The sequence below is a fragment of the Tenebrio molitor genome, chromosome 7 (genome assembly GCF_963966145.1).
Source record: "Tenebrio molitor chromosome 7, icTenMoli1.1, whole genome shotgun sequence".
Lineage (NCBI taxonomy): Eukaryota > Metazoa > Arthropoda > Insecta > Coleoptera > Tenebrionidae > Tenebrio > Tenebrio molitor.
Window position 1 is genome coordinate 13,481,180 of NC_091052.1, and position 23,351 is coordinate 13,504,530.

The window sequence follows — 23,351 nt, forward strand, 5'->3', positions numbered from 1 at the left end:
CGCAAATAATTTTCCATTTTCTCATTCGAGTCACGCCGTTGACGTAATTCGCATTTTTATCCGAAAATTTCCGAGCTCCCCTAGATGACTACATTATTTTCAAATTCTCCGGGCAATGGAGTCGGCGAACGTCGTATATAAGAAGTGGTTACGATGAAACGAAACGTAGAAAATGTCTTTACGAGAACGTGTGCCCGAATTTATGCCCCCAATTACCGGAATTACTCAAACTTTTAACGCCGTGTGTCAGCGAGCCTCCCGGAAAAAAATTCAAGGATAATTACGCCTCTCCTCCTGTTTATACCGGATAAGTTCTTCGTCGGAGTGGGACGTGTCCGGCGTTCGCAAACCCCGTGAAATCAGATTTTATGAAGACGCCGCCGAATCCTGCACCTGAAGGGTCCTTCCGTCTGCATCCTGCGAGCGCTCCCGAAAAGGTAATTGTTGTGCAGACGCGACGTGCAACAGGAGCGACGGAGAGCAGACGACAGGATCTGGCAAATACCGGAGCTCGAAGGTCTAATAAGCGATTATAAGCAATTTAGCCTGAGATTGTGACAATCCGACCGCGAGATCTTGTTAAGATTTCTTTCAGTTGGTGATTTTTATCCGTTCAGTTAGTAATGGTCCGTTTATCGTCGGATAGGCGCTTCAGTACCGACGATAATGTCGACTGACTGCATTGTTAGCTCGATCGTTCAAACAAATTCGAGATATCGTCCAATTAAATTTTCGACGTTTCCAGACATAGTCAGGTGTGCAGGGCGCCCTACTGGTAGCAAGAAATCTTTCCGATTTCGCAAATATGCAACTGACATAACACGGATAGATGACCCTTGCCAATCACTCTGCAGGGGTCCTACCCTCAGGGCTTTCGCTTTCCATTTAACCAGCATGCTAACTTCTTCGGACCGAATCTGAAACTGAATCTGTTTCGTCGCCAGATCAGATACATCTCTTCAATTTACATACTCGAAAAACAATGTTCTTTTCAGAAAGGACCCGATGCTTTCCTTAATTGCATTTTTTCTTGTCCAGAAAAGTGCATACGTGCAATTGCTTTTAGTCATTTAAAAAAGCAAAACAAGCTCTTTGTTTCCTTTTTATTGTTTAAAATAATGCAACAACAAAGAGCGGAAATGTTACAGTTTAAGGTTTCTTGGTAGTTGGAACAGTCGGAGTGGTGGCATTTTGTACACACAAAAAATAAACAGAAATTTTTAGGCACTCTTAATGAAAATGGTAATTTTACGTACTCACATGCGGACGAAAAATACCTCTTTATCGGACGCTGACCGTGGCGCCATCTGTTGGTTTGTTTAGAAAGCAACGAAACTGACCAAACCGATAATTGTCCTGTCACCATAAATTATGTAAATTTCTAGTTTTGTTGGCAAGCTGATAACAAATACTATAAAAAAAATGGTAATATGTATGTATTCATAAATTTATCTGTTTGAAAAAGTAGATATAAAATAAATTTGTAATTTTTCCAAGATGTCTTTTGTTTTGTAGTTCATGCGGTCTCCTAAAAGGTTTAATGTGTGCCTCTGCCAAAAGGTGCCTTTTGTCCTCGCCTGTTTTCAAGCCTCGGCTGCGCATCGGCCAGAAAGCTCAGACTCGAAAGAGAAAGATGCACTTTTTGACCACAAATGACTATTATGTAACATTACTCCTTCCAGTCCAGCTTTTATATTAAAATTACTGTAAGTCCTCAAAGTCAAAATCTTACAATCTCTTCAGTCTCCCCTGCTATTTGGAATTTTTTCCACTTCCTTGACTGTTCTGCAATTCTTTCCTCTTCCTGATGTGACAGCTGCAGATTGAATTTTTTCCTCTATCCTTGTAAAAGATTCTTGCCATTTAGTCCTCACATTTTGTTGCGTTGTCGAAGGTGGCAGTTTCTGCTTTCTTTTTACCTTTCTTCCTGATTTATTGCTTGGTAGTGGAGCGGTTTTGAGCATTAGGTATGGTATAACATGTTTTCTTCAAACTGATACTTGAGCAATTTTGTATTGAGTTTCTTTACTTCACCAAAATTCTATTTAGCATTTCTTGTGCTTCTTTGATTGTCTTGCAACTTTCTCTTACTTCCGGCCGTCTTGTTCTTCCATTCTTCTCGTTCTCGTGACAACTCCAGAAGGATTTTCTTCCATTGTATCATCCATTTCGTACAAATATCCAGACATTTGTTTACCATTTAGTCCATTTCCACATTTTGTTGCTTTGTGAAAAATGGCGGTTTTTGATTTCTTTTGATCTTTCTTTATGATTGTTACTTATGGAGCGCGTGTTTACAACTAGGACATTTCTGTTATTCTTGGTAGAGGCTCTTTCCCTCAGAACGATAGATTCGCATTATATTTCTTTACCTCACCAGATACTGCTCTTTGAGCCTGGTAATTTTTTTTATTTTTTGAAACTTCCCAGCAAGTTGAAGACATTTTTTAATTATTGGAAAGAACTCTGGTCCTTTATTCCTTCATTTTTTCTTTGAGATAATACATTATGTATGGAAGTCGTCAGAATCACAATAATAATACTTATAAAGCTTACAAGCTAAACCAAATTTGCACAATGAGCTTTTCTGACGAATATAATAATTCCTCTCACGACCTCCAACTCTTCCAAGGATATGGAACATCTAGTGTCCTTGCCTTTAAGCCTCCATTTTTGTATTTTCATGAATCATGCAACATGGATTTATCGACCAGAAGTAAAATAAAAAATAAAATAACAGTCCAAACCGTGTGTAAATAGCAATTTGTACAACTAGTTATGAAAGTCATACTTTTTTTCACAAATTTGCAGATTGATTAACGAGGGCATAGCCCGAGTTAATCAAGCAAATAAGTGAAAAAAAGAGACTTTCATAACGTGTTGTACACACAATTTTTTTGCATATCGAAAAAAGTTAAGAAATTTGGTCTAAAAGGATTTATGAAAAATTACAAAATAGGTATGCTTTGACAATCATCTCTAAGGAGGTAGAGGTGGAATTATTTCAGAAGAACACCCCGTGACACTATCACGTGGTCTGCGCCAAGAACGTATTTTGGGACGATTTTAATTCGTTGTCAGAAACAGTGTCGCACGTGTTTTTCTCCACATTTTCGCAGCGTTTAGTCTTGCTTCAAGTTTTTCATCGATTTCTGACAATAGTGTTAAACTGTCTTTTTCAAGACACATCCTAGTGAATTTTTCTAAAAATTGTGAGTTAAATATTATGTTTTGTGAGGTTATGGTAAATTTTTGTATTGTTTGTTGTTAGCTTAAAAAACGTCTCAGACTGTTTGCAATGGCAACATCTTCATCCACAAAACTTGGTATCAAGGGTAAAGTGATACACAGTCAAGGGCGAGAAATAATAAGAAAGTTGGACAGATGATAGTCTATTGGGATTGCCAATTTCCAAAGGAAAACGTTTAATTATGGTCCATGCAGGTTCAAAAGCAGGATTTGTACCCAATGCACTTTTAATGTTTCCTTCAGGTACCTATTAAAAAACGTGTGTTTATGACGTGTATTAAAAAATTATCTTTTCAAGGGTCTAAATCTGGCGACTACCATGACGATATGAACTTCCAAAATTTTATTACCAGCAACGTCTGTACTTGTAATCGATAATGCTTCCTACCACAACGTGAAAATTGAAAAAGATCCTAATTCTAATACAAGAAAACAGGTGATGATTGATTGGCTGGTGGAACGAAATATAACCCATGACACAACTCACACTAAACCAGAATTATACGGCATAATAAAACAACATAAAACTAGAAATCCGAGGTACAAATTAGACACACTGCTGCATGAACACGGACATAACGTATTGCGATTGCCACCCTACCATCCGGAATTCAATCCGATTGAAAAAATATGGGCTATTGTGAAGAACTGGGTTGCTGCAAGAAACACAACTTTTAAAATGGCAGATGTGGAGGACTTGGCAAGACAAAAATTTGATTCCGTTACTAGTGAAACGTGGTTCTCAGTTTGTGAACATGTAGATAAATTTGTTGATGAGTATATGGTAAAAGAACATATTATTGACCATCTTCAGGATGAAATGGAGTTTATGGTAAATACAGGGGATTCAGATGATGAATCATCTATTTGTAGTGAATCGGACGATGATTACAGTGATGTCTGGGGAATAGAACCCTTTAGTGATTAATAAGCGATAGTGACATGCAGCTGACCAACATAATACGAATTTAGCAATGCTCAATCCAACGTGAACGGTGTTTACCTGCATATCATTATTTACAAAACATAAATACAGAGTCAAAATATAGTTACTATAGTACTAACGATGGTAAAAAAAATACACGAAAGAAAATTACCCACTTCATTTGTCGGACAAGTTCTAGTACTTTTTTCTATAATTGATGGATAACATGCGTGAATATCAATTTTTTGAATCAATTATAGAAAAAAGTACTAGAACTTGTCCGACAAATGTTTTACTACTCAAATAGTAGAAGTTGTATCTAAATGATTAGAGTCAGCCCGTTATAAGAGTAAAAAATATTGTAAAAAGAGTTTAATCATTATAAAAAGGGATATCCAGTATTCACTGTCTGTATTATCATGTTCACTTTCACTGAATTTGTCAGAGTCACCAGTATTTACGGTGAAAATTAATTCGTCGAATGCTTGATCAAACATATGTTCTTTTTGTAAGTATTCCGCAACAATCTTGTCAACATGTTCGCAAATTTTTGACCTGCCTTCAGCAGTAATAGCTTCGAATCTTTTCTTTGTCAATTTCTCTACTTCCTTTGCCTTAAAACTTACATTTCGAGTTGCCACACAATTTTTTACTAAGGTCCATATTTTTTCAATAGGATTTAGCTCCGAGTTATAGGGAGACAGCCGAAGAACACGATGTCCATGGCTTTCCAGTTCGGTGTCCAGCACGTATTCTCAATGTCTCGGTTTATTTTGCTTCATTAATTCGTATAATTCAGGCTTCGTTCTGTGTGAGTCGTGGGTAAATATTCCGTCGTATCAACCAAGAAATCATTTCATTTTTTTTGGTAGCGGTTGTTGGGTCTATTGATTTTTACGTTATGATAGGATGCATTGTCTATAAGTAAAACACCTTGTCGAGGTAAATTTGGCAACAGCTTGGTTCTAACCCAGGTCATAATATTAGTGATTCATTTCGTCGTGATAATCTCCCGACTTAGTACTTGTAATTTCAAAGAAAGATCAACCACTTCGTTTATTTTTATTGGAATTTACCTGAGCGAAACATTAGCAAAGCATTCGGGATGAAACCCGCATGAACCATTATCAGACGTTGTCCTTTGCCGATTGGCTTATTAAAATTAATGAATTAAATTATGAACCATCAGTCCATGTTTTTGCCGAGCTGTGGCTAGAGTGAATATATTACTCGTCAGTGAAAATTAGTGGACGATTTTCATTAACATATTGCTGCAATTGTTTTAAATATATGATCCTTTGGTCTCGGGTTAAGAAGTTACAAGTTTAGGTTATACTTTGTACGAGCCTTTGAATAGCTCTTTAGGTTTGTCTCCTTGAAAAAATTACATCCTGTACATTTATTTTGGACGAAGAATAAATCCTTGTTTTCCATACAAACTTTTTATCGTTTTCTTATCGGAAAATATATGGTATGCTGTGCGATAACTCACTAATGTTTGACTAACTGTTTTTGCAATAAAATCATTAGGTATAAATATTAGTTGTTATTTCAATTAAATTCCCCTATTTCCATCCTACACGATACGCCAATGGATTCACGCGCAGGAAAAGGCCACGCCTCTTGATGACGTACATGTTCTTCTGAAATAATTCTACCTCTACTGCTTTCACTACGATTTTTCGTGTAAAAAAGTGCTACTTTCACTACGATTTTGCGTGTAAAAAAGTGCTACTTTCATTACGATATGCAAAAAAAAATTTGAAAGCCTAAAAACCAACTGGAGAAAAAAGACCCCTCTTGTAGTTGTGGTGTTAAACCCGTGGCAAAGAACTCTCCGGACGTTGATTCGATCCAGATTCACGTTGGTTTTTTAATCCGTCAGATTAAATTTTCCAGCGCCGCTTAATTTTTATTATCTCTGTTTTACTTTGAACATATCATTTTCATTACAATAAAAAAGTTGCCGTGAACAATAGAGGTAATTTAATTTCTGCAACGGTTTTCCTGTTTCGGACACTTTTAAATAAATTCTGTCAGCAGTCTGGAATATGAACACCAGCTCGCCTTTATGTGTGCTATCAAATAACGAATTTCACGAGAGCTTTACACAAAAAACCCTGAGCTTTCCACCTTGAGGCCTCGACCGTCACACACACTGATTAGGTACAAGCAAGCGCTGATATATCCCGTACACATTACGAAGAACCATCTGGGTTTGTTAGTTGGACGCCATCCAAGATGCAAAATAGTGATGCCGTCTCCTCAAATAAGCTGAGATTTGCCTCCCGCTGCAGCGTTCAGGATATAGCAGGAGCGCCAGTGAGGCGGCAACGCATAACTTTAAATGTGTTTTATATGTTTGGGCACGACGATTCTTACTGGCTATCTTTGATCGTCTTTGTAGCTTATTTCCGGTATAATATATGAATGACTTTCGCATTGAAAGCAGACCATTCTCCCAAAATGGCTCCACATGCTAGGCCACTTATCGCTACAAGCTGTTTATGGTTCGGCTGCAGGAAATGGATTACTTTCCTGCTGCCCGACGAAAATAATACCCAAAACTGGGACGCAATTACGAATTTACTAGTGCAAGCTTCGTGCATACGAAAGGTGCACACAGTCGTGCATATTTGAATATTTCATGAGTTCTTCGGAGAAGAGATAGAAAAGTGAAATATGGAATTGAGGTGTTGTCGGTGTTTATTTTCGATCGCGACTCGTTGGGTAATTAAAAGTAAACGGTTCTGATTCGGGATTAACTTTTTAATAAGAAAACAATGGCTTGTTAAAACGTACGAAACATGAGAATAATGAAAGGCGCGCATCTTCGAATGTTATTAATTTAATGATTTCGCTGCGAGCTCGGCGATAATCAATTACGACGAAGTTTGTCCTAGATCCGGGCTCTTCTAATTGCTCCGTTTATTTTTAACGTGATCAGCTCGGATAAAACAATTTCGACGAGATTAACATCTCGCGATCGATTAGTCCGAAAAGGATCTGTCGGCGTCCACAGTTCGATCCTCGAAATTCGAAATAAATCGTTCCTCCCGAACAAACAAACCTCAAAAACTGCCAACCAATAAACTTCTCGCCATCGAAGTGAAACCGTAAAAGTGTTCGATCGCACGAATCGCTTTACTAGCGTGTGAGAAACGCGAAATGGCCATTTTTACAAGATACACCGAAATTGTGAGGTGGTACGCATGCAGAATCCGCAATCGTACCAACATTAACAATTCAACGGTGAACGCTCCGTTTTAATAAATCAATAGGACAATCCCTGTTAAATGTATTTATGGAAGAAGGTATTTACAGAGATAATAGCCAAGAACAAAACACAGAAGAGGTATAAATATTAAATCAAGAAATAATGCCTCGCCTTCCGGAAAAAATGTAAGTAAAATTTTCAGGGAAATACGGTTCATATATAATACACCAGAACGTGACACGAGCTTTGAAATTCTTTCCCTGATCAGAAGTCGACACTCGCTTCTTCTGACACGGTACATTTCTATTTTTGGGCCGTTTACGACAACAGTAAAATGATCAGGGTGGTGCGACGAATCTGTGTCTTTTTCCTTTTTGGGCGACGTCCGACCACCAAGTTATGGCGCGTTTTTGGCAAAACACCCTGTTAGGCAAATCTCCAGGTCTGGATTTATGGCAACAAGGTGACACACGTTGCGGAAGCGCCAGATCTGCAAAGGTAAGTGTAAAGTCGTGTCGGTGAGCGCACTCGGACAAGAAAAACAGATATTGAACAGTGGATCTGATGGAGTGCTCCACATGATCATAATAATGCAGCGGCTGTCTGGGATTTTCTGAATACGCATACATTTATGCATAAAGCATCAACTGCCACAATACCTACTGTATACATTGGTGTCAGAATAATTCATTTCTCGTTCTCCTTAAATATGACGGATTGTTGGCAATGAATTCTGTTGGTTGCGCATCTTAAACATGTTATGGTGGAAACAAGTCGAAAGATTCCGATTTGATTTGGTCGATGTTATATATTCGTATGAAATACTCCTCTATGTCAACATGTTCTCGTTGTGGATCCTAACTGTCGTCCCTGCTGAAATGTGCAAATAATGCATGCATCTGTAAATATTGAAATGTGTTGTTACCGGCTTATTCCACTTGTCGACTGGGTGTTCGCCCGGATAAAGCTACAGATAGATGCGAAACAGAATCTGTAGAAAAATGTGTATCGAAGCACTGTTATTTATTCTGTTCGGCGAGAGATTGAGGAGAAACACGAAAATATCAAAAACTCGACGAGCGCGAAGAATGCGATTCGTTTCCCACAAATTCACTGAAAATTGTTACTGATAATTTACGGGGAAATCTCGCGTCTCTTTGTATGGACAGTTTGTCTTACGTCAAGGATTTGCCTCGTAAGAAATGCAAACGAATGAAAACTCTCTAATACGGATACTCCGTAATCCAGACACGGACTCTAAAATACCTTCGAATTGTCTCGAAAACTTCTTTATTAGGGTCAGTTCGTACGGCCTCCCCGACGAGTTAGGGGAAAGAAGTAAAAATGTAAAAAAATAGACGTTTTCCTTGTTTGTCGAGCTGGCGAAAATCCAAAGTGTCTTTCAGAGGAATGGGTGAGTGAGGAATCGAATGAAAAAACGTAAATCTGTATCTCTAACATAGGTAGTGAAAATTTATACCTAATTAGTGATTTTAAGTTTGTGGCAAAAAACCTTAAAAAAAACTTTACTCTTCCCTGTGTCTTTGGAGTGCTTGAGCTGTCTTTCATAGATTTTCATATGCGGAATCGAAGAAAGAAAGCGACAAATCTCTTCTTCTATCTTCCTATCGATCGAGAAAATTAATTAATTAATTAAAATTAATGATTTTAAAATGGTGGAGAAACAAAAATTACAAAAACTCGTCATTTTTCTATTTTTTGAGATTTGAGTGTTGGCGTTGTCTGTTATTGATTTTGATTTATTATACATTAATTATTTAAAATAGATAAATGCACGAAAAAAATTGATAAACTCTGTCCACTCATAGATTGCTTGACATAAATGTTACTAAAAATGTTCACTCTACGCTACAACAAATAGATCCGGCGCGAAATTTTAAAAAATGGAAAGAGCAGGTTTACACGTGATGTTTTATTATTATTCTGCATGTTTGCACTTAGGAAAGACGAAAGACGAAAGAAAACTTCAGTACAGTAATATATTAGGTTTTATTAATACAGGGTATTTCACAGGTAATAATAATGTGCCCGACGGAATAAAATAAAATACATTTTCGAATTTCAGAAAAAGCTGGCTACTGAAATTAAAATATCCAGCTTTTTTCGGAAATGGCTAAGCACAAGCAAGATATGTAATGTAATATGTACTCCTATTTAATGCATGAACAAAAATTACCTCTGTATCATTTTCAATGTTTGTAATTAGATTCTTGAGGCACGCACTCACTTCACAAATTTAAAAAAATCAACAAAAAATCGTAACGGAACAGATCAAAACAGCAACACAATCAAAACTAATAACTTTTAAAACCAGAGAATCGCAAAACAAAGCTCTAAAGATGAAAAATCGCAAATCTAAATGCTTAAACCACTTTGACAGAACTGACAATTTTAAATTTGAAATGTCATATAATTAATTTTTCGCGTGGGTTTCATAACAACCAGTGGCGCGAATGCTTTAAGATATTACCAACACAATCTATGATACTTTCTTAGGGCCGATTACACCAACGTGAGTTAAATTTAACTACAGATTAAAATATACGAAAACATTGTTATAACAATAGGTAACTAAAGTAACGAAGCATTTTAACCCACAGCGTTGGTGCAACCGGCCTTTAATATTTTAATGTTATGGTTTGGGGATTTTGTTATCTAAGGATATTTAAAAAAATGCATTCTATCAGTGGACGTAGTCTTATCTTCCTAGTTCTTCAAGTTTGAGGGTGCCGATGCTGCCTCAAAGATTTTCACATGAAGAATCGATTAAAGAAAACTGCAAATCTCTATTTCTTCTCTTGATTGAGAAAATTGAAAGTTAATGCAAAGAATAAAAAAAGCAGCATTTTTCTTTTATAGTTTTTAGAGTGAGGAATCGAATAAAAAAAATCGCAAATCCCTATCTCTTCTAACAACCAAGAAAATAACAAATATGTAATTTAAAAATGGTGGAGGCGCAAAAGAAAAACGTCATCTTTTCTGTTTGGAATTTGGGAGTAAATTGGCTCTCTCTTATAGATGTTGACGTGAGGAATCAAATAAAAAAAATCGTAAATCTCTAATAATTCTTGTAACCGAGAAAATTTAAAAATGGTGGATGCGCCAAAAATCTACAAAAAATCCTTTATATTTTTTGAATGGGGCAGTAAATTGGCTGCCTCATAGATTTTAACGGCAGGAATCGAATAAAATATATTGCAAATCTATCTCTTCTAACAACCGAGAAAATAAAAAATGTGTAATGGTGGTGGTGCCAAAAGTCCAAAAAAAATGCCATCTTCTCTATTTTTGGAATGTTCGATTAGGATCGTTGACTGATGTAAATTTTGAGGTGATGAAACCGGTAAACAACAGTAGATTGTTTTACAAGTAAAGAAAAGTGAAGATTTACTAGCGAGTGAAAAAAGTGTGATTCACGAGCGATAGCGAGTGAATTACATTTTCACGAGCTAGTAAACCTTCAGTTTTCTTACGAGTTGAACATACTATTTTTTGTATACTCAATGGAAAGGTTTGAGGGAAAAAGGCATTGTTTACACAAATTTCTTGCTTCAAAGTTGTGTTTTTTCAAAACATGCGTAAGTACGAGTAAACAAACAAAACTATTGTGAAAAATATGAATCTGTCAGATATGAAGCTTTGCTCGAAGATTCTCCTGAAATATTGATAGCAGCAGAAGAAGCAACTTCAAATTTACTACCAATGAAGTCGAGATGTGTTTCAGTTAGAGAGTTCAAAAAACTTTAAAAACTGTGAATGAAAATATTATGTTGGCATTTTTTTTGGAAAATAAATCGATTGAATAATTATTGTTTGTTTAAAAAAAATGTGTGACTGCGTTGCTAATGAGTAAAGTGTTGCTCGAGTGTTGTTAACGAGTAAAGTGCCACTTTATACTTTATTAATTTCTACCTAGTAAAATTATTGTTTTCCATTGAGTATACAAAAAAAAAGGATATCTCTTCTATCAACCAAAAAAAAATTAAAAATTTGAGATTTAAAAATCATGGAGGTGCCAAAAGTTTTAAAAATAGTAATTTTCTAATTTCTGAACTTCAATAGTGTTCGTGTTACCTTTTATTATCGAATAAAAAAAATCGAGTATTTAAATCGAATTTTAAAAAACAGCAAATTTCGATTATTCTTATCAGCGAAGAAAACTGAAAATAAATTATTTAAAAATGGTGGAGCCCCAAAAACCTTCCCTCTTTGTCGAGCTCTCCTTTGCTGTCCAGAATAGTGAAGGCAAAGTTTTCTTGCAGACAAAACCGAGTTGCTCTCTTTGTTGTCGGAGAACCAGCACGCTTCCATTGTTTTGATTGCTGTTTTGTTTCTAGTGTGTAGTGGTGGACTCAAGTTTCCAGTAAAAATCAATAACAACCATATTGTTCCTAAAACGATCCACGCAACGTCGAGAAATTTGCATTCAACAGCACTTTAACAAACACCCCGTTCATCTTCCAGACAGTGTCTTCACACCCGATCACACTGATGAAAAACTATTACTTATGTCTCGTAACAGGGAAGTTTAATTGTGCAGCAAATACGACTCGTTTCCCTCAAATTTACAGAAAACTGTGACTAATAATTTATTGTTGTTAAAGTTGCGGCGATAAAAGTCGCCGACATAAAAAGAGATGAAATACGCCAGGTAGTAAAACAATAGTTTATAGGTTTGTTTTATCGTTTTATTCATATATTATTATTAAATTAAGAGGGTGGCGGCGGCGCACCCCTCGCATCGAATAAACAACGATGCTCTTCCGCCTTTACCTAAGTATGAAATATCATGAAAGAGCACGACTTTCGGAATCGTTCGGCGAATTTATGATCGAAAACAATAACATTAGCTGTGCAAGGGTTCGAAGAGGCTCCCATAAAAACAATGGCTCCGGAATAAATGATCGCTTTGTTTTCCCTTCGGCGAGGGACTCTATTTAAAATCCTTAATTGCCTGATATTTAAGTGGCGCGGTGTAGCCGAAAGTATGTGCTGAAGGAGATAAATCTACTCGCCGCGTGGCGTTGGAGTTTATTGCCGCGACGAGCCGTCGGGGGTCCGCGACGGGCCCCCCGTCGCACAAAATTCGGACAAAAAGTCAATTACACACGCGGTGATAAATTCACCGAGGAAAAAATGACGATGCGCGGGGCGGCGCTGGTTAAATTGCGCCACGCGACACCTAAATTTCAATCTGGCTGACACCCCACGGTAAACAAAGTTGACGACTAGTTAGCTCACATTGTTAGTATTCAACTTGGCGAACAAATGTTTAGTTTAGGGCGAAATGGGGAATTTATGTTAAACTCGGCTGGCAGGATGTTGTTGTCCTAAAGTTTTAGTCCTAGTGTATTTTTTCCGAGCCTTCTGTCGCACGAGGGGGCGCCCAAGAAGACGCACGTGCGTGCGGCGAGGGGACACCTGCGAATACTGAATTTAGAGAAATTACCCGGTTTGTCGAATGTCCTTTATGAATCACCGTTTAGTAACGGGAACACCGGCTAAATAAGCAATTATATCACGAACCATCCACCCTACTTCATATTTATACATCCTAATAAAGGAAATAAAAGACGAGGATTACAATTCTAGAGGGAGGTTTCTGATTTAAAAAGGGGGCCGAGATTCAATTAAGTACACAAATTAAACGTCAGCACCATTCTTCGTGTTGATGTAGTACTCGAAAATGTTAATGTTTGCATATATTGGCATCGATTGCGGCCATTTTGTCCATAATTGGACCCCAGCGAAAATTTTTTAAACGGCAATCTCACTTTACTTTTACTCTGTGCAGGCCGGAGTAATCCTTTTATCAACTTAATCCCATTACGTTCTGTATAAAGTGAATTTTAAAAGCTTCTAAAAATTACTCAAGTCTCATGATTAAAGGGAAACTTTTGATTGGAACTGCAAAATGCATCGGCTCGCCAACTTTTTATATCCCTTCTTTCGACATCCCGCGACCGGGGCGGTCGAAGCGATGTATCAAATCTGAAAGATTTACAGGATTGCAATTCAAATTAGCGATTATTCTTTCTTATGCTTTGCAAAAAATGCAAAACACTAAAATATACAATTCGCCGGAAAGCAATGCAAATGTAGATTTCCGCAAGATAAGACGCCGGCTTCATCTCTCAACCAACTCGTGTTTTCATCGGGACAATCGAACAACAAACCGTTCGAACTAATTTATTACAAAACAAATACAAAAAACATGTCAATAATACTATATCGAATTTTTTGAGCTGCAGTCTTAACGTAAACTAGTACAAACTCGAGAATCTGATCATGCCTCGCTTCATCGCGAACCCCACGACTAAAGACGTAGCGCTGACAACTAGAATGAAAATGGCCATGTACGACACTTCGTCGTCGTTCTGTCGAGTGGCGGTTTCGCTGGGCAAGTACTTCGCCTCCCTTTTCACGTCCGGGAAATATCTCGAGTCGACTCTCTTCACGAACTCGCTCAGATTCGGCCACATCGAAAGCAACGACGGGATGTCGCTGGAGGGAAACGGCAGCTTGACGAGGGGCGCGATGTGTGCATACACCACCACGTCCACCGTCATGGGGGCGTCGCCGTAGAAGAACTTCGCCTTGCCCAGGCGCGTCGACAGCGTCGACAGACACTGGGTCGCGGTCTTCGTGATGAACTCCTTCACCACCTCCATGTCCGTGTCGAGCGGGTACATCGTCTCGATCAGCTGCAACGCCTCGTTCTTCCTCCTCTTGGTGTACGCGTAGTTGAAGGGGAACGGCAGCGCTCGCATGAACCACCGGTTGATAAACTCTTCGCTGTTCCTCTGGTCCACCCAGTAGAGAAATTCCAGTACCGGTTTTAATTTCATTGTGACTAAATTTACGAGCGCCAGAGTCTCGCTGGCTTCTTTGGCGCTGAGGCCTCGGTCGGGGTCCCCGTGGGTCTTCCTCCAGTGGCCCACCATCGCTTCGAATTTATCGATGGCGACGCTGCCGCATTTATAACTAGGCGCACTGTACAACGCACACGATTTTATACTGTTCTGCACGTTTATCTCTACGGGAACGTCGTTCAGGGTGGCGTACAGGACGGCCTGGATGCACGCCACGTCCAACGAGACGAGCCCGTAGTCGCCGTCGATCACGTTCAAAACCGCTTTATCCATCGCCGATTCACGCACCACACCACGTTTCAAACGACAAAACGAGATCCATCACGATAATTTCCATCGAATTTTTGAGGTTACAGCAGCCGACAACTGTCAACGCACCCGATGCCATCGATCCGCGAGCGCAGTAACCGACTTTACCGACGCCGCGCGCGCTATTCAAACATTCCGACTCGCCCGAAAGAAGTTTCACTTCTTTTTGATTGATACCAGGTGGGCAAAGTTCGACGTGTAACGACATCTCAACAGTATTAAATTAGATTCGCCCACATGAAGACATCAAAGCAAAAAGACACTCATCAATATCCTATTTTAGTAAAAACAGGTAGACAGCTTCCCCCGCAAGTTTTTAATCAAAGAACTTCGACAAAGTGGATGCCAAAAAAACGCGTTCACTTCTTCAAACCGAATTAGAATTTTTAATGAAACGCAATCAATTCTCTAAGTGTGATGATGATGTATTTGCGCGACAACGGTATTGGTGTCACCCAAATGTGCGTTTAATTGTAGCAACAACGATCATAATTAACAACAGGACCGGCGATATTTCACGGCCGGGGGCGGCGATCAGTCACTGCAGATTTAATTAAGTGAAAATGATGATGGAACGCCGCCTTCGAAAAATTACAATGTGCCCTAACCGCAGCATCACGGGAGTATGACAGACACTCGATATTAAATTTCACAAATTAATCGGAAACATTCCTTATTAAAAAAACAGGTGCATCTAATACTCCAGTGAAATTGGTTTTGCTGGTAAATATCTAATTAGTTGTGTCATGCATGCTCGAGCAAGCTTAGGAGTTCGTGTCGTGTGACTTGCATCGAATGCATCTAAAATTCATGTAATAATAGCAAGATGGTGTAGTTGGTGGTAAGTAAGAGCCGGATGAATTTTTAATTAAGATGTGAGAGGAAAAGCAATGACCCGACGATTTTGTTAATTGCGCAATGGTTTTTGCAAAAGTTCGAATCGTCTCGGTTTACGACGCTTTTAGGAGAAAACTGCAAATTCAAATTAAGCCAAAAACGTAAGTTGCGAGGTTCTATGACACACCACTAGTTGAGATTTACGAGTCCACTAAGAAACTTATAAAGTTCTCGACAACTTTTAACAGATAATAAAATTTTAATCGCCGTCTTAATGAACTGATGAAAAATAGCGGCACCGCTCGGGGCACTAAACTTTGCTTTGCATTTTTCCAAAGTGAAACATTCTTCGTCGGAAATAATCCCGAACTATTCGAAATCCGTCGGCGAGTGACGTTTCGATTATTCCAACCTGTCGGTGCATAATTGGATCTCGAACTTTATTTGACAAGTTATAATGGAAATGAGGAGTCCGGAATACGGCTCTGTCATTCTCGCTTTTTATTCCAACACAATAATAAAATTATATCTTTTACGGCCACATTTTTCGAGTCGAACGGCAAAAAATCATTTTATCGTCCCGTAAAGCGCTTGTTTTAAATTGCGTATTCGAACAATTCGACCGTTTTGCCACTAACGGTTATGACTCCGACACTTGAGGGCTTACTCGTAAACCATCGCCAGATAAACAACCTGTAAATTTACCGGTGGCGGTGGTCGTCTTGCGGCCGAGACCGTTCGCCCCCGCCCCCGGTAATGTGTTGCCGCCGTTCGACTGACTAATTGCCGCCACAATTTGTCCGTCTTGGACGATGAATTTTTTCTCCACGGTGCTTTTATGATTTGCGACACCGACGCGGCCTTGTTTACGCTCATGTATCTTTCCATTAACCTCTATAAAAGTGTTATCTGTTACGTCGTACCCTTTATCTGTGGAAATTTAGCGTTTGTTGTAAAGTTTTAGGTATAAGAGCTTACTCGTTGGCTAATTTCAAAAACACATAAAGAGGGAAGCGTCGCAGAGTGTCTCCTAATTACCAGATAAGATTGCCGTTAAAACGAGGAAATGTTGCTTCTTTGTCGCTGTCGAGCCGACTTTCTATCTCCTCCCGTGTACTTTATGGCCGACCATTTGGCATTTTTAATACAGCACTTAGTCTCGCCTCCCGTCCAATTCTTTCAATCAAGACTCGACTAACAAACAAAGCGAGCCGACTGACACTAGTACAAGAACTAGTTGCTAGTTCGATGAATAAGTGGGAGGAGCTGTCCGGAACGTGTAATTTAAAACAAGTCCTTCGACGTAACAACCATACATCAAATCTCTCCGCGATATTAAATATCGCACACTGCCGATCCTATCAGTTTTAATAATAATTGAAGTTGGGGTGACGTCGATATGAGATCTTTTGATGTAGTTGCCGGTCCTTTGTGGCTTACCCTTTTATTGACCGGATTTTCTCATCGCATCTCGAATTTGGTAATCGCAACTCCCAAGCAAATAGACTGCATGACTTGCATTCGCTTATAATTTTCTGCGCCTCCTCCTTTTATTAAATGTCGACCGAGTGGACACAACAATGGCCACCTGCTTTAATGGCCGTATAAAACACGCTTTATCTCTGAGTATTGTCTCTGATCTTCACGCGAATATTCAAAGTCGACCCGTTGTAAATATTGTACGTACCAAGGTGCTTCGTCATTTTCTGTCCCCGACACGGGAGCAAAAAAGGAAATTCCAACAATATTGTCCTCCAAGACGCCATTTGAAAAGTCAAAAATATTCCAGTCGATGTTGACGATCGTTTCAAATTTTTCCTGTTGAAGGATTCCATGGGGAATTATTTTTTTCAAGTTAACACTGTCAGAAGTTATGTTGGGTCTAGTCAGAATAAGTCAGGTCAAGTCAGGTAAGGTTTAGTCTTTTTTTTACGAGAAGACTATGACAGCTTAGATCTAGTAAAGTTAGGTCACAGCAGGTTTAGTCTGTTAATCTTTTAAAGCGTTAAAGCATTTCCACTGATGTCTATTAGGAATTTAAACTATCGCAGAATGGTCTAGTCAAGTCTGGTCAGGTCAGGTCTTTTTTTTAATTCTTTGGAGTTGACGCATTGTTGAAACATTGAAATTTATTTTTGAAACTCTCTCTTTTTAGACATTAAGATTGTCACACACGTCAGGTCAGGTCAGGTAAGATCAGGTCACAGTGAGTTTTTAGCTTAATTTTTTCTAATTTTTAAAAACGATTTTTTATTAAAGCATCAAACAATTTCTTTTGGAAGTTATTTCCATCACAAATCTAAATTGTCACATGCTGCTATAGTCAATCCGAGTCAAGTCAGGTCTGGTCTGTAAATTTTTTTAATATTGAACTTTTTCATGATACAATTGAAGCATCCGTGCATTCGTTCATAAAGTATTCATTCATCAGATTAGAGATGTGCCTTGACCCGCTATTTTTTTAATCGTTACAATAACAAAACACTCAAAATCCGTCGTTTTGTTCCAATTTTTCGAGCCAATTTAATTAAATCATCCCGTCACGGCAGACGAGTCTAAAACAAAGGATCACGTCCAATTTAAATTATCTTTAAGTCTGTTTGAGGTCGTACGATCTGCTGCTTAATTAATTTAAATTTAATTTGGAGTCGATTGATGGTCGGAATTAATCAGCGCCGTTATCGAAATGCATTTGTGCAACCGGAATATAAACGTCGATTTTAATTAACGTTTTAATAAATATCGCATTAAAATTGTTTCACCCGTTTTCGGCTTTTACATCATTTGCAAAAAAGAAAATCGATTCGAATTATTGCTTGCTTAGTTCTCGTTAATTCGTTTGAATTACGAATTTCGCCACAACCTAAACAGGTACAAATTGACGGTTGTGTTGTTGTAGCCACCAAACCGATTTATAATGCAAGCTAAAAGCTGGACCATCAATATTTTATAGAAAAATGTTCCAAGTCACACATTCATTTTTTCCACAAATGATATATTCCTAGGAAAAAAGTGTAATATTAAAGAGGTATATTTTAGAGTAGCGAGACTTGTAATTTATATCTATTTCATCGATTACTTGCATGTTTTATGGATTGACAAAGCATTAAAAAAAATGTGGGTGATTAAGATTCTCGGTTGAAATTCTGTTATTAAATCTGCGAATGCGAAATGAAGTGATTAAATCACGTAATAAGACAGCCGCTGGAGACCGAAAGTAACGAGGGAACAAAAATGTCGGCCATTATTTTGACTTACAACGTAATATGCGCAAAATGAGAGCGACTAAAAAATGCAGCAATATTTCGAGTTAATTGAAGCTCTAGGTAAATGTAATAACTTCATAAAGTCCAGAGGTAATTTAACGTGAGCGGTTCTTAACAGTTATTTGGGAAATTGATGTCGTTCAGAGTCAGGATTTTGCAATATCGCAGAAAAATCTAAAAGGAAAAAGAGTTGAAGAAAATTGTATCGCGGAACATGTTAAATGTCTACATTGTGGTAACGCGAGTTGATTAATGGACTCGAAGAAATTAGAATATTTAAGTAATCACTTAAAAATAACGAGTCGGGCGAACGAATATGCTCGGCTATAAAATTTATATTTCATATTAATTTCTTTGAAGATTAAAAAATATGAAATAGAACGAGCGTGTGTCGGAGGAAATTTAAAAAAAAGCAATTATGTGAAAATTGCGGCAGTCAAACGAATTCATTACCTGAAAGTGAACAGCCGAAATTAGCGGTTCGAAGTTTATTGAAAAAAGTGGCCATGTCAAAATCGACTAGAATAGTGAGTTTTTTTAATTAGAATCTTGAACCTTGGTGGCAATAAAAAGTCCGTCTTTCAGATAACATCGGTAACACGGAGGAGAGGGAAAAGAAAATTAGGAGGGCTGAAAAACGAGCAAAAAGTTAGTCAAACTGGATTATTTCGGAGCAAAGACAAAGTAGGGAGGGTGCATAACGAATTAGCAAGTGTTAAAGCGAAAATGGGAGGGTATTTTAAATATTCGAAACATGATTTTTATGTGCGGAATAATCAGTTAGAACGTCGGTCTGGGGGTATGTTGCATTCAGAATGTCAATGACGAGTCCCGATGGATTTATTTTAATGATTTGCCCCGCCGGCAAAAACCCAACTAAATGGAACTATAATGAAAACTTTGTCTGAGAAATCGAAAAATTCCCACCGGTCCCGCCAACAAAAAGAACGGACAATGAGTTAGCAGGAATCGGAAAGAATAGGTCCTGAAATAAAGAATGTTGTAAGAGCGGTCTGATTGGTGTGCAGAGATCCCAGGTCTCCGAGTGGTCGTATATAAAGCCGCGGGAAGTATAACAACGGTGACCTCCGTGCTACTCCGGGCAAAAATAGACCTCCTCGCAAAAATTACCCAAACATCGCCGATTCCATTGTTCCGTGTTGGTGCGCGCGCCAAGAGAAATGCGCCTCCACTCCGGATAATAGTGTGGTGATTGCAGGGGGATTACGGTGGATAAACGTGGATTAGCGCGCCCCCGGGTGACAGCAGCAGCGGCTTCAACTCTTTCATCGTCTGACACCGGAATTTATATTTACAACTCCGGTGCGCCACCGCGCATTATCTAGGAGGAACACTCGCCGAAAACTACAACACTCGTTATCTCCGGCTCCGGCACCGGATTCGACCGGACCAAAACTAATTCAATTAAAAAAGGTATGCGTTATGAGTGTCCGCCGGTCGAGAGCATAAAAGCGCGTTCAGGAACAGCTTTTATTTATAGGTGGCCCATAATCCAATTTGTGAGCTTGTGATATATAACAGCGCATGTTTTGCGTTGGGATGTGCTTTAGAATTAATTTATTGTTTTTACAATGCTCATTCGTTTTATTATGTATGTTTGTTTGAATTTTAAAGTATGAATTTATTATCGCCAACGACCGCTCCAGTTTCCATTTTGCACGTTTCTGGCGATTTATTGGGCCGCAAAACGCAGAAACAACAAGTCCGGCTCTGTCCAAAGAGACAAAAAAATAATTCAACAACAACGGGACTAAAGTGGAGTCTTGAGTAACACCACTAGTAACAACTATTGCGTCTCAAAAAAAATCTAATACTTAATGTTGGTCCAAACTGCAAATGAAAAAATTCTGCCAACCAAGAGTTAATCTATATTTTAGTTGTGCATGCGTTGCATTAAAATTAGTGCCGTAATGGTGGTTTTATCGTAATTGTTAACATTCTCCACCCATCAGTGGCTCACGTAATATCACGACTGAGTAATCGTAAACCAAGCTATCAACAATCGCAGGTATTATACTAGTACGTTATAATTAATGATAACGAATTTACGCTTGGGGTTGCATCTACAGGTAATTACATGTACAGTTGGCACCACTGCCACCGCGTTAATTTACTACGTCACAGATGCGCCTTAAAATTTTTCGCTTTTTCGGACGCGTCTTCGTGGAATAATCCGCCCCACGTCTGCCATTTACAGGACTGTTCCAATTTGGAGTGTCCCTTTGAAATATCAATTAAAGTATGCGACCATGTGTCCTCAACGCATGGTCCCATTATAAAAAGAGAATGTGACACGCGCACCGTTTTCAAAGGGGTGTTAATAAACAAATCTACAGCGGAAAGGGCGATCCGGATCGACGTATTGAATATTTATCGCGGAGGACTAAGCAAATCTGGCGTGAACTGCGATTTGATTGGCGGCGCTAAAGAGGCGGAAGGGCGGGTTTTTGGAAATTCGCCAAAAGCGATACAAATCTATCGACAGTTGTAGACGAATAAAAGCGACCTGGGGGTTGGGAAAAAGATCTTCATAGAGTCGTTAAAATCAAAAACTATTTTTTTTAAATTTAAGTGTGTTCCCAAAATCCCATGTATTTTCTTATGGAGGTTCGTTTAGTAAATCAAAATCGTTCGGGTGATTGTGCGTGTTAGAAATCAGTTTGCAGCCAACAGTTAACTGACATAAACACTTGGTTCTCTTTTGCTAAATGGTTTTCTCTTGCAATCTACAATTAACCAATACAAAGAGTTCATCTCTTTTGCTAAAGGTCTTTGTTGGTTGCAAATCGTTTGCAAAGCGACTAATAGGCAACCAGATGTACAACTAGCCGAACGACCTTCAACTGCAAACCGAACCTCCATAAGAAAACGCATGAGGCTTTGGGCTAGTTGTTCTGTATTCAATAAATGGCCATTTGGATTCCTCAGCTCGTCAGTGATTTTGGTGATCCCAAAAAGTGTCCCAACTCTTGGTAAACACGTCCCGTTCTTGTTATTTATTTTGGCTTCTTGTCGGTCGATCCCGGCCGCCCTAAATTGGGCTAATCCGTCGAAACCGCCCACAAATTAGCATCGATGGCGTTCCCGGTCGGCCGGATAAATTCGTTCCCGCAGGTAAAGAATAAAATTATCGGGAAGGGATAATCCGGCGACTGTGCCGGCATATGTGCATGATGTATAGCAGTTCATTTAGGGAAATCCGGATGCATATTCTCTATTTCAAGCTCGGCTGGTCGCGAATGTCATAGTTAAAATAAAGGACTGCTACTGGCTGGTCCCTTTCGTGTGCAAAAAGTGTGTTTTTTTAATACGACCCGGAGCCGGCTTTTTGCAGTCGTGATTTAGCCCCGCGCCACTTTAAAACAATATTTTGTATTAGCGGGACTAAGCTCGCCAACTGGATCTCGCCGTTCGGGGTTAGTTCGCTACCGTGCACTCTCGTAAATATTCATTACCGAAACTGGAGATTTTCGATTTTTGTTTACGGATTCCGGACGGATAATTTGTGGCCGTTCGAATTTTTAACGGCGTATAAATTACGTTTAACGAGCATTTTTAATAGCACTTTAATTTCACTTTGATTACATTTCAGTCAAATATTGAAAGTTAAGTTTTCAGCAAGTTTTATGTCGGAATGTTTTACGGCCGCCATAAAAACTGTACTTATATCAGGCCGACGGCGATGGTCCTCCTTTTCCTGCCGTTTTATTTCGTCTTTAATGAGGGTGTTTTCGATGAATTACACGTTAACGATCCGACTCCACCAGAAAATGAAAATTATTCAAATGGACTTTTCTATTGCCTTTTTTATATTTTTTTACAGACACGTCAATTTGCACCGGCCGACAATTTTTTAAATCCTTCTATAAATTCTCTTCGCGTTCTGCACACTTTATTACGCCGGACTGATTTCGATCGGTATTTTCCACTCGAATAATTATTATATTGTTATGGCTCCTATAAATTTTGTTAATCTTTACCACTAAAAACAAAATAAAAATCCTCGCGCGCTTTACGACGCCTCACGTCACACAGCTCCCCTCTCAATTTAACAATTTTTCCAAAAACGCCGTCGAAGTTAGGCAGCATTTTTTTTCTCCCTCTCCTCCGGATCTTCTAGTCTTTTGCCAACCTAGAACATTATAAATTCTCCCGATTTCCGTTCCCTTCGGATCAATGTGTCGCACACGGTCAGAACATTAATCACCAGCTCCTGGCGGGTACCTTCGGGTTATCCACGTTCACTAACCGTTTACATGTTTATTTCAATTATTCACTCCCGCTCTGCCATACTAATTAGCCTTATTCGCTTTAATATGGTCGTTCCCTTAACGGGAACAGATCGCTTCGAGTCGGCGTGTTCGGATCGCACTTTGGGGATTTTTCTCTCCCCATCAAGGGAAGAATCTCCTGGATGTCTAGTCATTTAGGCCGTAAGCGGGAGCCGGCAGGTTCGCCTTGATCATGTGTAAAACAAGGTATACATATTTAAAACGATGCGAAGGAGTGATGCCGACCGGGCAACGACGAACCAGAGGCGGTTGTCGGAGTTATCGCACCTACGGGATCCCCTTTCTGCCAATAAAACATACCAGGGATCAAAAATATAGTGCGCACTTTGGCTATAAACTAAA

General features: G+C 38.9%; 2 protein-coding genes across 3 annotated transcripts in view; both read right to left on the minus strand.

Annotated features, from left to right (window-relative positions):
* The window catches only part of Sema2a (Semaphorin 2a), a 281,547-nt gene that overhangs the window by 141,556 nt on the left and 116,640 nt on the right, over positions 1–23,351 (minus strand). The window lies entirely within an intron of this gene.
* Positions 13,588–14,694, minus strand: LOC138135387 (metaxin-1). The gene has a single exon (XM_069054108.1). It carries the CDS (start codon positions 14,555–14,557, stop codon positions 13,676–13,678), a length of 882 nt encoding a protein of 293 aa, XP_068910209.1. The 5' UTR covers positions 14,558–14,694; the 3' UTR covers positions 13,588–13,675.